This window comes from Lissotriton helveticus, chromosome 4_1 (genome assembly GCF_964261635.1).
Source record: "Lissotriton helveticus chromosome 4_1, aLisHel1.1, whole genome shotgun sequence".
Lineage (NCBI taxonomy): Eukaryota > Metazoa > Chordata > Amphibia > Caudata > Salamandridae > Lissotriton > Lissotriton helveticus.
In genome coordinates this window covers 956,975,608-956,991,381 of record NC_136063.1, presented here as the reverse complement: position 1 = coordinate 956,991,381, position 15,774 = coordinate 956,975,608, and the positions used below count along the sequence as shown (strand labels likewise).

General features: G+C 42.1%; 1 protein-coding gene across 4 annotated transcripts in view; it reads right to left on the bottom strand.

Annotated features, from left to right (window-relative positions):
• Positions 1–1,103: 1,103 nt before the first annotated feature.
• NFATC1 (nuclear factor of activated T cells 1) overlaps positions 1,104–15,774 on the bottom strand; it is a 401,790-nt gene continuing 387,119 nt past the window's right edge. For 2 of the 4 annotated variants that reach the window (XM_078687571.1, XM_078687570.1), the window contains exon 10: positions 1,110–3,037. In XM_078687571.1, the coding sequence (XP_078543697.1) occupies positions 2,988–3,037 (50 nt within the window). In that variant the 3' untranslated portion in view covers positions 1,110–2,987. Of the gene's footprint in view, positions 3,038–15,774 lie in introns of all 4 variants that reach the window. The other 2 variants (XM_078687573.1, XM_078687572.1) reach the window with 2 other exon arrangements.

Genomic DNA, 15,774 nt, shown 5'->3' with positions numbered 1-15,774 from the left:
GAAGATGTATTTCAAATGTCGCTCCTGTGTGCTGCCCTTTTACTTTAGACTAAGAATGCAATAGGGAATATATAATCGAAGGAATGGTGGATCCCAACTTTACAAGCTACAAATAATTATGTTTAATTGTGAAACCGATCTTGTGACTATATATGTGATGTAATGGTTCTCGTTATGATTCTGCTCAATAATAAAAAAATAAAAAATCCAGAGGACCTTGGGGAAGAAGAATTTGCTGACATCTCTGCAAAGGTTTAGGGAAGGAGGCATGAGTGAAGATGTGCAAGTTACGGAATCAAAACTTACGTTGGTGCTGAAGAGTTCTCATGGCATGGTCAGCAAGGCTTCGATTGTAGAGGAAAGGAGCTTCTTTTACAGATATGTGGTAGCATTTGTGTATTCAAATGGGCCCACTTGACCAGGTCAAGGATATTCCATGTGGTAGCAGTGGATTCATGCTTTGGTAGGCTCTCTGAAACTAGCTTGGGTTAGTGGAATGGAAAGAAACCAGTTAGTAACAATGCTCACAGTTTTTCCTGGGCGAGCAATTAATTCAGACATGTAGTTGTAAGGTGGCATGACGAGGCAGAGGAAAAATGCAGAAGAAACTGCATACTTAAAACGTCAATTTATCCCAAAAAAAACACTTGGCTTTATGTCTGAAAGAGCTTTTTCCAGGCTCCTCGTTCGTCTTGACAGGCATGGTGGGTATGTCAATGGGGACCAGTGTCAGGGAGCTTTCTCTTCTGGTCCTGGGGATTCTTTTGATGTGGTTGATAGATCCCTAGAGAGAATATGGTCACAATATTGTTTCTAAAAGAACATGGTGACATGCAGAGGAGTGTGTGATCATGGTATAAAGCAATTCCTCTAAATTCTGAAACCGGCTAGCTAAATGGGCAGTTGTTTTAGTGAGCTGTGCCCAAGACTCATTTTCCATGTTAATGTACACCCCAGGTAATCCTGGCGGTCTTTTATTCGATTACATCAACAAAAACAGATCACAAGAAAATGCTGTGGATATGTAAATTCTCACCGTGGAATGGGCACCTTTTACTTTCAAGAAATCAAATAAACACAATGAACCACGCCTAGCCAGCAGATTCCAGTAAAAGAAAAATATATTTTAATTTTTCTCTTTTACTTTTTATCTTTCTACATATTTCACTGACAAACACAATCTGTCAAACGTTTCTTTTGCTAAGTCGCAAGCTATCACAGACATGGCATGCACGTTCTACTCTGATAAATACCGGCTACATAACTAGGATTACACAAACGAGGGGTAAATGGTTGCTAATATTTTATCCAGTAATAGCTTAATATATACATGAAGCCATGTTACATTATCGTCTTTTCACAGTACTGTGCAAATGCTAAAATATGGCTTTCTTTTACTTTACATAAAAAAAGATAAGACATCCTTGAACAGACTCGTTATTCAAATTGTAACAAAACATTCCACTTGTTTTCATTGGAAGGCTAATTTTAACCAGTTACTGCTTCATTTGTAAATGCGTAGTTGAGGCTTGTTTCCAGAAGGGGGCATTAATTACCAAGGCACGACGTTCGAGTCACACTTTTTTCAGCTTCAATAAACCATGCTTTTTTGGTTGAAAATCCATCCCCACGGGTCATACAAGAGGACGCACAATGTACAAAAGGCATGTGAGCACACCAAACTGCTGTAAAAAATGGACACCTACATTATACAGTGATGCGTCTTCAAACAGGGTTTTTGGTAAACTGTTCAAACAAGTAGCAGAGCGAGGAATAAGGCGCCTGAGGAAGAATAGTCGTGTTTGCACAATATTTACACTCCCACACTGTTGCGGACTATGTACAGTTTCGCGGTGACTAGTCTGCTGCCGTTCGTTGAACATTGTGTTTCGTTTTCGGAGTGCGTGTGCAGCTTGTTTCTACATCTAAAGTGCGTGGTTAGCTGCATGAGGCAAGAGCTTCAAATTCGTCGTCCTCATGAAGTGAGAGACTGGAGTGCCCGGGGCAGAGTTTTGCGCTAAGGTCAGATATGGCCTGGTTCCGGGCCCTTTCCGAGCATGGCGTGGCTTCAAATTTTAAGGAATGGGTTTAGAACACAGATTACAGTCGTACGAAGACACGCAGGGCTCCGCAGTATGTTCATCAACTTTCCTAACTCAGCGTGTGCTCGCTGTAAATCTCTATAGACACAAGTTGTCAGTTCTGCTGCACCACGGTCCATTAGTTGACTTCCTTGTGCTATGTGTGAAGTCACGTTACAATCTTATCCATGCAAATACTTAGAATTGAAATGTCTATTTACCACAAAATACTTAACAGTCTACAAACATGAGATGACGCCTGGGAGTACCCAACAAGTTGGTTAAAATTAATCCAATAAGGCAAGAGACCCTAAAACACAGCAGCGTGAAAAACTGCAGAAATCCTGGAATTCAGAGGGCATTTTCCTTCCCTTGATGTTTACAACACAGTCAGATGGCTTTAAAACACTGGAGTGAGACCATTCAAAGCCTCCTCACTGACAGGTGATTTGTTTTCAATTAATAAATTCAAATGTATCAAAATGCCCTGATGCCACAAACTTGGTGAAATAAGGCACTTCCAGAGAAGATTTTCAGAGGGTGCTAAAGGAAGGGATCAGTCTTGAAAGCAGGCCAACCCACTTGGCTGTGGAGCATTTTCATCCTATGAAAAAACACCTTGACAGTGTGCGGCCCAGGGCGTCCATCTTTGCTTGAGATGATGGTTGTATTAGATGCCAATCTCTTTCCTGAGGACACTTTGATGCATGTCAGAAATCCAGTGCCCGCCTCCATAATAGTTCCAGGGAGGCGCAGGGCGGAGAGCGGTACCAGGCCAGGATATCGGGTTTATTCGCTCACTACAAGTCACAGTGAAGAGGCGGTTGTAAAATATCAGCTGTTCCTGGTCGCCGAGGGATTGGCTTGTGCTGTTTGTGTTTTTTAACTTCTTTCATGCCAGGGGAGCTAAGAATGTACATTGGTGCAGGAGAGGTCGTTCCTTATGATTTCGTTTACTGAAAGCAAAGAAAGAAAAATTATTAAAATTAGCAGCAGTGAAAAGATGGAAATTATGCATAAAGATAAATTCTGGAATAGAGCAACTTGCATAATTAGTATCATCAACATGTTCATGTGTTTTTCACCAGGATAGGTGCTGTGCTTTGTTTAGTAGTTTCAGCCTTAATGGTAATGCCCTGGTTACTTACCGGTAATCTTCATTATTCAGAGTCCTAGTCTTCCTGGCCATGGTATAGTTTCCCATCCCACCCGGCCCTTGTTTTGATCGCTTCATGTTTCTTTGTGGCTTTGGTTACAGGTCTTCTCGGTGGGTGGTCTCTCCTTTTATATGATTGGTTGTTAGAGGAGGTGGCCATATTGGAGGGATGAGAGGCTAGTAAGCTAACTTTTACTTTGGAGTTTCTGTGGGATCCCAAAGCTCATGCGTGAATTACTGTGGCAAGGAAGACGGACGAGGAGGTAATGCAGAGCACTTCTTTTCTAATGACATAAAACATGGAAAACAAAAACAGCGGGTAGCCAATACATATTCCAATGTACAGCAGAAAAGTTCCATGACATATGATCCCTGACACACTACACAGCTCCCCCTTTACCCATATTAAGAGATGGGCCACTGGCCATTTCTGTGGATGGGCAACATCGGCAGTCACCAATTGCTCCCCTTGCTGGGAGTAAAGTCCACATTTGTAAAGCGCACAATCACCCGTAAGGGTCTCTAGGCGCTGGGGGCCGTCGGGAAGATTAAGCGAGCTATTGCCCAGAGTCACATGGTGCTGGGCTAACCTGCCGCCGGAGCCGGGGATCGAACCGTGGTCTCCAGATTCCAACGTCAGTCGCCCTGGCCGCGGCGCCACACCTCGAGTCAAATGCACCATCAAAGTGTAGCCCTTCAGCACTAGGATGCTGTGGCACTCATACATATCATGGAAAGGGAAAACAATAAATGTACTTTACATAAGGCTCCAAAATGTCCTATTGCGGCATAAGGAGTCGGTCTAGACATTTTGAGTGGGGATTAGTCGCTTTCCAGGTGGTATACACAGATGACCTTGACGAAAACAGTAACACTTGGTAAAAGGTGGAGGCTTTTTTCACTCAGTGCTTCTACCACTACGATCAATGATAGGATGAGAACATTTACTTAGAACACTACTCTGACCGACCCTTCTAAAGGTGCTGGTCTGGCCAATAGCAGAGAGAATGACAAATTTTTAGCATTTGAGAATGGCTACTGACCGAAGGTGTGGTGCATGGTGAGGGAAAGGGCGGGGTTAAGCGTGGTCAACTAGTGTCCACATTTGTGTGTGTGTGTATGTGTGGCAGGGTGAGGTGCTTGGCTATTTCTTAGATGCTAAGACCAAAGCCCTTATTTAACTTCGTCCGTTCATTTCACAATATATCATTGTTGACCAGCACAGTTTGGTGACATCTTGAGATTGTATCTTGGGGGATGCGCAATCGTAACTGAGAAGTGAAGGATATAAGATTTGTCAGTGAAGTACAGAAGGGCAAAAGCCCAAGAGCAACAGGTTTTACAAGTAACCCTGATGGACACCTTTGTACAGATAGCAGTAACATGCTTTTATAGTTACCCAGGGACGCGTTTTCGCTTATACAGAGAGAGGGCCCGGGTTCATGAAACTTCAGTATGTTTGAGAAATTTGATGTATATTGAGATTTATGTAATAACGCTTAGTAGCAGTATTTAGGAACTGGTTTTTAATAGAGTTGAAAAACATTTTATAGTAATGTGCATAGAATTGTCTGCAGAATACATATGATATAATGTATTAGTGTTTTTAACAACAAAAATTAATAAATGAATGAAATTTTTAACTTTGTGTTTGCAATATTTGTTCATGTCAATACTGATCTGCAATTGATTAAGTTGTAAATTTGGTAACTCACTCCTAGACTGATTTCCCGACTTGTGCAATCTCTGCCTAGGATAGGATAGCATTATAAGTCTTGTTGTCAAAATCAGGAGAAGGAGTTTTTGTTTATGAAAAGCCCAGGAGCAACAGGTTTTACAAGTAACCCTGAAGGACACCTTTGTACAGATAGCAGTAACATGCTTTTATAGTTACTCAGGGACGCGTTTTCGCTTATACAGAGAGAGGGCCCGGGTTCATGAAACTTTTTTTCATTGAGCCAAACTCCCTTCCTCAATATGAGAGCTTCAGTTGGGTGTGAGATCCAGAGATAAGTATTCTTTCAGGTAGATTGATAGATTGACAGGATTCAACATTTAAGCAGCACTTAGGTAATATTGAGGCTTACTCAGGGCGTCTACCTTGTAGGTGGGCAGCACAGATAGAAATAATAAGAGGGAGCATGGATGACAAGTGTTATGTGAAGTGTGATTAAAATCTACGAAAAGAAGCCAAGCAACTGCGTGGAGGAACATTGTTTTTAATAGATCATAAAGAGAATGGTTGGCTGAAAATAATTTAAATTGACAGTGACCAAGCTAGAAAGACCAAGGGGCCGATTAGGATGGCGGACGGACTTGCGTCCGTCCGCCACCCCAGAGGTGGAGGGACCGTCCGCAGGGGCAGCGGCGGTCCCTCCGTGCAAATTAGGATGTGACCGCCACCCTGGCGGTCACATCCTGTATGTTTTAACATTGCGGCGGGTGCTGCTTGAAGCAGCACCCGCCGCAATGTTAAAACGGCATGTGTTACATTTACATGCACAAAGCGGCAGGCACCGCGCGGTGCCTGCCGCTTTGTGCATGTAAATGTTGGGGGGTACCATAGGTACCCCCCATGTGCACCCCCCTCCCCCCGACACCCTGGGGGCCCGCAACGGGCCCCCAAAAGCCAAAGTCCACATGCTTTTCCACGGCGGAAAAGCCGCCGCGGAAAAGCATGTGTTCGTGCAATTCCTAATTTGGATGACGGTGTCTTGCAGACACCGTCACCAAATAGCCCTCCTCACACCGCGGATCAGCGGCAGACGGACCTGCCGTCCGCCGCTGGTCCAACCACACTCCCACCGCCATCCTGATCTGGCGGTGGGTCTTCTATTTCACTGCGGCGGATAATCCGCATACTCCGGGCCGGCGGTGGCTTCCGCCGGCCCGGAGTATGCGGATTATCCGCAATCATAATGAGGCCCCAAGGGTGTGAATGAGGTACAAAAATTAGATGCAGGAAGAAGATATTGGTCTTGTTCAGCAACTAAATTTGAAAAGGGCAATGATAAACCACTAAGGAAGAAACATTATTTACATTGCTTTACTAGTGTGATATTGTGTAACTTGAGTTTCATGTAGTGTACTTCTGGTTGTGTATTATCTCTTTGTAGTTTAAATTGAATGAACTGATTCTTCCCATAAGAACTGAAGTTTTGTGTATGCCTGCACGAGGAGAATGATTGGTATAAGGGGCACCGAGTGTTGTGTTTTCAAGGGAATTTATTGTGGTGTATGCAGTACAAGTGACGTATTATCTGGTAAGATGAAGTTGTCTGTACGCGGAGGTAGACGCATATAAGATCAGCAACCTATGAACTGGTATGTGGTGTACAGTACGTTGTCCATGGAAAGCATATGATGTGTGGTGAAATATGATTCATGGTATTTGGTATGAATTATGTGAGGTACGGTACCAGGGCGAAGATGGCAGATGGGTAGCATTCAGTCACACTGCTTAGATTATGGTTTGCACAGAGCCCAATAATGAAAGGTAAAATAGTCAAATACCACAGGGCTTAGACATAGGGGGATACCCCCTGCAAATATAATAAAAATATTCTCAGAATAAAATGAAGGTAGGCATAGTGATATCCTCTCCCATACTTAAATCCTGATTTGCAAACAACTGATGCACCCAATTGGAACACATATTCCATGAGTCTGACTCAAAGAGTAAGAAGATATCTGCGACCGCAGATGGAGAAAGCACTGTGGCATAGCACTGTCCACTAGCCTTGTAGATTGTTTGCAGACTGTAGAGATATGAATGGGGAGGGGGGTAGCAGGGAAAGTGCCCATGTATAATGCAGCAAGACCTACTAATCTGTGTATTTGTAGCATACTATGCTGAGGGGCTTTGGACGTTAGGTTTGCCGGAAAGAAGCATTCCTGGAGACTGCCTGACTACAGGGAGTTTCTATTTACTTTCCTCTATGAGACAATGAGCTGGAGACTATAGAGTATTACTAGACTACTGTCAATTGAACTGCTCATATAACTTGTTCTGTGCGTTTTCTCCTTAAATTCTTTTTCTTTCACTCTACCTATAACAATATTCATAATGGACATAAGAAGGATGGGGACCATAACAGGGATCTTGATGAAGGCCATTGAACTGTGACTTCTTCCATGGGCGAAACATCTTGACTGATGGACATGGTAATGATAAAAATTCCTGACATTTCTTTCTTTGGTTTTAGCTTTCTCAGTTGCATCTCTATTAAAATTCATAGATAGTTTGATATTCCATCTCGCAGGATCCCCTTTTACTACACATATACTATTCTTCTAAATAGGAGCTACCACTATGCTTACACCTATGCATACTAACTGGTCCGGAGTGCAGGAGGGAACTTTATGATGAAGCTATCACCATTGGTGGATAAAGGTTCCCATCCTACCATATTTTGAATCCAAGATAGTTGTTGATTCCATGATTTTCTTCCGAAACGGGTTCACTATAAATTGGTGGTCTTTGCATAAATCTGGGGATAATCACAAACCTATCACATGTTATTTTTCACTGTGCAATTACACATAGTACTGTAAAAGGGAATTCTACTAATTTCCCTACAAGGAGGGAGAGAGAAGATGCCTCTCCGATATTTCATGCGCGATAGGGGAAGAGTCTTACTCATAAAGAATAACATAATATTGAGAAGATAAATGTGCAACTAATTAAAGACCAAATAATTACTGATGTCCCTTGTTATAGTTGGCACATCTTAGTACATTTTAGATCACACCTTTGTATCAGTTGAATGTTTCAATCAGTTTCTTTGCTTTGAAATAGCCAATTGCACTGGCAGTGTTCGTTTCCAATGGGATTCTCTCAATACCGTTGGCCAATTCTCTGAAAGTCACCCCTATCAGAAGTTGTGTTTAAGAGGCATAATGGTTGTCACTATTTCGATGACTATGTGACTAGCGCACCGATTGAGTGACTTAGTTCACAACTGTAGGTGGTATGGACCCAGGATCCTTTTGTTTTGCACAGGTTTTTAAAAATCTGATAACGTATCAGAATAATAAAATATAGGAATAAAGTTAGTATCCATAGGAGCTGGTCTATTATGGATAAGGCAGTAAAAAGCAACAATGATAGTCTGTTTTGCTCCCTTGTGAAGCCGACGTATGGCGATAAAACGCACTTTGCTGGCAAAATGGATTACGCAAATTAATCTATCTGTAGTTCAATTCTTTAGCAAGTGTGAGGACCATAATCGTGAATGTTCTATGATATGCATCCCCATATTTTGAGGAATTTACCAATAAGAAGTAACTGCATGATAATTTACTGATAATACACACTGCATCCTGATTGGATAATCCTCTACCAGGACTTCTCAACCTTACTAAAGGTGTAAATATAAAAATTCATACGCATCCTTACTGATGCCTCAACAAGAGCTGAAAGAATAGAAACAAAGGGGATAGTATCTCAGTACGCCACTTAGTATAGAAAACAAAATAAAAGCATAATCCTTAGGGAAACTATGTTCAGAATTTAAAGTAAAGCAGATCAGCTAGCTAATTTAAAATTATCTGCTGTGACAGTGGTCATTAGTATAAAACTCTGGGAAACCAAGGTTCCAGCCTCGGGGTCGACTCCACATCCTGTGATTCTGGGCAAATCACTCAATCTCCCCGTGCCTACCAAAAAAATGAATGTGCCCTTATGTAACGTAACTGGTGCTCGTGTGAAGAACTCTAATACCTTCGGGTCAAGTTTGCGCTATATGAATCGGCAACAAACAAAAAAACGACTCCATTGTACGTGATGGGGGACCCTTTGGAGGCCAACAGGTCCGCCATGTTGGAATGACTGGCCGTCATCACTTATTCCTCAAGATAGACACTCAAGTTCGAGGTCCCTCTTCAGAAATAATATAACCATGAGTGGGTCGATTTCGACAAGCGTGTCAGGCATATTTCAGAAGTTGTTCTGTAGGGGACAACCATGGTTCTCGTGGCGGTCTTAGAGATAAAGGATGTCAATAGAAACAGTGCCAGTGGGGGTGCTCTTCATTGGGTGGCCTCTCCTATGACGTTGAAACTGCAAATACCCCATTCCCTCACATTCTACAAAAGGCAGGAGAAAAAAAAGAGGAGGGCAAACAGGACATGTGTCCATTACAATCCTCCTCTAAATTAGGCCACAAATGTCCATCAGGACGACGCAGCAAGTATGGCAAAATGTAATACTAATACAAGCAATAACAAGCATTGGCAAAGCCAAAGGTCTTGTCTTGGAGAGCTGGTGCAATAGTTACATTTTAAAGAAAAACAATCGCTCACAATTTTAATAGAACAGAAAACTTGTTTTCTTGTAGGCATGTGTACTACCTTATTTTAGTTTTAATGCACTTCACAAGAAATTATTATACTTATTGGGACTAAAAAGATATTACTGAAGTGCAATTCTTTTTACATGGATGGTCGGACACATGTGAAAGTTGATGTAGGCTGACCCATTACCCAGGGCTTTAAGTGGGCCAGGTCCCTCCGGTGCTAAGCACTGGCAGTTCTTGAAAGCAGATGCTAAGATGGGTCTCTATCGGGCTCTCCAGTTTTACCTTCAGGGTGTGGGGGGGAAAAAAAAGCTTAACTCTGCAATAGTACCATTTGTCACTGCTTTTAATGTAACTTCAAAGAGACTCATTTTTCAGTTTAATATTCTGCAAACTTGGAGTGCTTCACATGAGCACCAGTTACATTTCACATGGACATGTTCATGTCTTGAATCACAGGATGTTGTTCTGATGTGAGCCTTCAACTTTCTTTCGCAGCTCGAAAGTCGGCAGCTCTAGCCTTAGCAACATCGCCTGCAAGAATGGAGGCATTTTCAATCTTCTATCCAAGGAAGCCATAGTTGTTGCTTATTTATCTTATACAACTAACAAACATTGACAAAGCCAATAGTCCTGGCGCGTTGTAGGTGCAATGTTACTTGTTATGTTATGTATCTGGATGACTGGACATAAGAAGCAAAATACCAGTGGGGTGGCACACTATGACAAGTACAGATTTTAAGTTTAAGAGTTTTAAGTCACGCCTTTAATTACAATGCCCACGCTCTTATGAGAGACTCCCCTGTTTTTTCATCCTACGTAAAGCCCTGCCATTACCCGTTCCTGCATGCCATGGGGGTGGATGCTGAATGTGAATGCCATATGAACAGACTGATATATGACCTAAAGCCCCCCTATGCCCGTATATATGCATCCTTTTTCAGAGTTTTTGTGATTATATGAGGATGCTGATACCAATAAAGCTGTCTTTAGCCAGACCTATAAAAGTGGATTACATTGTGAAATAAAGCACTTTTCGGATTCAGAAAGTCTCTCTCATATACCTCGGCCTTGGTGACAATGCACTTGCTATACTAGAGATGACTATGCATATGATGTCAACCCATTAGGGTAAGGGAATATCAGAATCTTTCTTTTAAAAACGCCTAATTTGCAATAACTATTCCCTCCTCAATTCTCAGAAGAAGGGCCTTTTGTACTCCTGTAAAAAAATATGAACATGCTTAAGAATTTTTAAAAAAGCCATCCATCCAGACTACCTTACAAGGCGCGGTTGTGCTATTTCCTCCGCAAAAGGAGGAACTTTGGAACTACTCAATACAAAAATTCCAGACAACCATAGAAAAATACCTTTTTTATGTGGATTCATAAAATGACTAACACATCAGATCGTGTTCTGCTCTTATATTAGGAAACTGGAGGAAGTGAACAGTATTGCCAACAGAAAAACAAAACAGAACTGTATCTCTGCATTAGCCAGTATGGCTACACTGCCACTGATAAAGTGTGTTTTCTTTACTTCTGTCCCTTCTTTTGCTGTGTTTTCCCTGTAGATTGTCAGGCCATCTAGTTTCCCACACTCAAATTATGTCCATTTATCAGCTTGTGTGCTTTGGCAGAGGGACAGGAAATGACTGAACCTGGCATGGGCCATCCACAGTGGACTGCACAACATCCCTTCTGTTTCCAGCCTCTCCCCCACCCACGGCTGCCACCACCATCCGATCTGGAGTGAGATACTCAAAATGTCACCAGCGGGCCGTCGCTGGATGTGTCCGCTCGCAGTTTTCCTAACATTATTTGGAGAGACAGAAGCACTGGCTGACGTCACGGAACGCGCAAGGGGAAGGCCCAGGGTCCCCCTTGGCCTGCGAGCTGCTGCGCGCTGCCTGTCGAGATAGCTGCATGTGTTTGTTGGCAAGGTCCATGGCTTTCAGAAACCAACTTCCTGAAATAATTAGGCGTGCGTCTTTAAAAATATAATTATCGTACATTAATAAGGGATTAATAGAGAGGGAGGGAAACATCTATGAATTAACAGGAGGAAGGGTTTTCTTCCATGGAAACTGGTAAACAGCCAAGGGATTCATGTGGCCTCTGGTCTGCTTGTGGATTTGAAAGGATGCATTTCACAGTCTTGCAAATTCTCAAACTTTAGACAGAGTAATGAAGTTTATGGTATCTGTTGACTTGCAACATCTATATAGTGCTTACTGCCCTTTGTAGGGAGCTAAAGCACTTGCCAACATAGGTAGCATGCTACACCGGGTAGGGTGTGTGGTTTAAGTGTGCTGTCTTTGTTTTGATCCTACATGGGGAGTGTTTTCATGTCGTGTGTGATGACCATCGAGGTGCGGTTATCATGTTTATGGGACACAGAGCTTAGCAGTGTAGTGGAGAATGAGGTAAGAGAGAGATGTGCACTTTAAGGTTCTCAATAACCTGGTAGCTTTGAGCAGCTCTGCGGGTCCCTTTATATTAATTCTTATGATCATAGTCCACCTCGCTGTTTACACCAATGGGTTGTTCATTCAGAGATATTTTATTTGAAGTTCATGATCCTCAGCAGGCACAGATTGGAGGGAAACATGGTGGAGAGATCTGCTGGGATGAACTTTGTTAATATTATCTCATATCTGATTATCATTGCGAGATGTTAAAAAGTGGTTGTTTTGTTTAACTTGTCTAGACCTACAGTGGTGGACTAAATACAAGTCCTCCATTGGCCAGTGGCATGTGACAGCTTTCTTCAATAATTCCATGCCTATTCAGATGGCAATGGATGGTTTAACTGCTGTAGACCAGTACAATCCTAGGTGATGGATATGATACACTTCAATTCTATCTCATGTAAGTGTAACAGTATCAAGCAGAAGAAGGGATTATCTATGCAGCCTATACGAACTACAAACGACTGCTCGACCACTGAGTGTTAAGGTATTAGTATTAGAACATCGGAATGTTGAGCACTCCATTGTAGACAATGGAGTGCTCCGGACTTCTACTAGCTGGTAGAAGCCCGGAGAGCAAAATTCCAATGTTGTTTTCCTTTCACAGCTCCTGCTGTGAACAAAGGCCTCTCAGAGCCAGAGGGTATTTAAACCCACTCGGGCTCTGAGAGGCCTTTGTTTTTACTAATTAACACATTCTGCCCTCTAGGGGTGGAATGTTCTAATAGCCTCAGAGCCCGACCTAGTGGGCTCTACCGGCCATTAAAGGCCCGCTCCCTTGTTAAAGGCCCTCACCTTCGGCTCGGGTCTTTAACGGTGGAGCGGGCCTTTAATGGCCGGTAGAGCCCACTAGGTCGGGCTCTAAGGCTTTATTAAGTGTGGGCCAGGAAGGTGTTATATTGTATTCTATTGTAACTGCAAGCATATAATGCTTATTACCCCCAATGAGGCACTGAATGCCTTACAGTTGGCAGCAGACTGCCCTCGAACTCAAGGTTAGTGGGTTTTTTCCCCAGTGGTTTTCGTTGCTTATTGAGATTAGTAATCTGTTTTTAAGGAACTCATTAAATGCATTTGCTCCTGTTTCTGTATGGTTGATTAAATTCAGAATATGAGGAGAGGAACTGCTATGCTAGTACTTTTGACAGCTCTTTAATTCTAAAAAACAATAAAGATACTAAAATAAAAAGTACATGCAGAGGGATCCAACAATGCAGAATATGAAAGCCAAGATAATCCAGTCTTGAGTTAGCTCCATGCCTTATCTCAATCTTGCAGGTCATTTTCCATCCCTTCTTTCAAATTTTTTCACAATTTTTAAATATTTTTATTGTTCCCTTTTTCTCTATTCTGTGATCTGGTCAATGTCTGATGAAGAAAAATAAGCCCTGGACCTCAGAAAAGAGCACCGGTGGCAATCACCTGCAACCATGCACACCAATTAGGCACTGGGTTTCAATTTGCCAGTGACCTACACAAAGGGTCAGACAGGCAGGGATGAGTACAAGTTCATCTTCTACCTCAACAGCTCTTGTGAAGACCAAAGATGGACACCTTACGAAAAACTGGAACTGTGAAGCTCCACCGTGAATAAAATATGTTGCAGCCTAACTTTTATTTATCTCACGGCTATCTGCTGTCTCCCTCTTTCATAGTTCAAATGCTTACTGCCTTGGTATTCCAATGTTACTACCATGATGCAGTTAATTCGAATATAAAAAGCATGAACCCGAAATGAATTTTTTTTAAAAGTCTCAAATCTAGTTTTGTGCGATTTTTCCTAAACTTAGAGTACGTTTCTAACTTTTAGGGATGCATGAATATTCGCAGCCTGAAAATCTGTGAACGTCTGCTCCACTCCTAGGCAGAAAATACGTGTAAATGTGGTGGGAATGTACATTTACACATGCAACTTTTTCACGTTTTTCTTTGTGCAGAAACTCTTTCCTCACCACTGCCATTCGCTTTGGGGTTTCTCTTCCCATTCCCGTGTTTCCTTAAAACACAGTTACTTTAGACTTTTGTCTGTATCATTTGAAGCGTTTCCATGTCTAGAATTGACAGGCAAATTGTGTCTGAATACCTACAAAAGTGAGTGTTTTGGTGTTGCATTTTGTCTAACCATTCCTGCTGACACAGCGCCTTCCTTCCCCAGCCCTAAACTTAAATAAAAATCCCACATTGTGCAGTATTTTCCACTATCTTAAGTGCATTTTACGGTCCCAATTTTTTAGTTATCTTGATTCTGTGAAACACGCTACTGAATTTGCCATTTTGGTCACCTAAATTGCACCTGGATGCACAAATAACTTGGTGGCAGTAAGATAGTTCCCCAGCACTCTTGTAGGATACACATCTTTGGCAAGCCAATGATGCAGGAAAGACAATAATAGCATCATTTATGTTGTCATATATGATTGTGAAGTAGCACGTGATCTTCAAGTACCACTTAATATGTAGTGTAATTTATAGGCAGTAAACTACATGTGCAACACTTTACATGACTGCAGTAGTGCAAGCAAGCTTTTTTTAGCAGATACCAAATGAATGTAAGGAGCATATATATGTTGCAGATACCTTTGTTCTCTGCCAGGTGACCTGTGCTACAAAAAAGGGGCAGGTATATTCAAATCGAACCAAATGTTCTCTTTTTCGGGAGTGAGTCATAAAAGTACAACAGAACATAAAATACAAACATATATTTACAACTTAGCTAATAACAATACAAATTCATAATAGATAATATATTCACTCATAAATAAACACGAAATCAAAGTTCATTTCCAAAGCCTTTTCTGATCTTCGAGGCTACGGGGAAAAAAACAAATTACAGCCAAACATATACTTTTCAAGGGAAGCTGCTATATTAAAATCATAGCCTCTTATTGAATTCGAGTATTTAGAGTTTTCATTACAGGCTGTGCTTTAAATAGGAAAAATTGTGTGTAGGTACTCATCAAATTAGGTTAGAGGTGTAGTGAGTGGGCGGGGCTGGGGGCGGGCTAAGGGCAAGACAGGATGATACTTAACAACTCCTATAATAGTTGCAGCACATACCAAAACACATGAGAAATTTGTTTATATAAACAAAGCAGGGTAACTTATTACACAAAATGAAAAACAAATGCGATAATGTTAGATCTGGGGGTCTCTAGTTGGCAGAGGTAGGTACCACTGTCCAAATAGGGACCCTTGCTTCTAGTCAGGACAAGGAGATAACTCTCTGAGATAACCCCTGCTCGCCCTCTAGGTAGCTTGGCCTGAGCAGTCTAGGCTAATCAGAGGCAATGCGTAAAGTATTTGTACCAACACTCACAGTAACACAGTGAAAACACCACAAACTGATTCCACAACAGTTTAGAAAAATAAAGGTATTTATTCTAAAACTACACAAGACCAAAACGATAAAAATCCAACATACACAGTTCAAATATGGTTTCAAAAAGAGTTCTTAAGGTTGCGTTAAAATTCTTCAAGTTGCGGTAAAATAAACCACGGTTGCGTGAAAAGTTCACAGTTGCGTCACGTTTACTCACAGTACCTTTAGTTGCAACAAAGTTCCAAAAGCAGAAGCTGGTGCGGTGGAAAACAAGCGATGCGTTGCTCCTGAGACCCTGGGGAGGCGATGCGACAGCCCCGCTGCAGCAGCGGGCGTGTTGCGACGAATCCGGTCTGTATGGGGAGGAAGGCCACTTGTATGGATTCCGGTGCGTAGGTTCCGTAGGAAGTCTGTTCTCGCAAAGGCACGATGCGACGATCTCGTAGGTGCT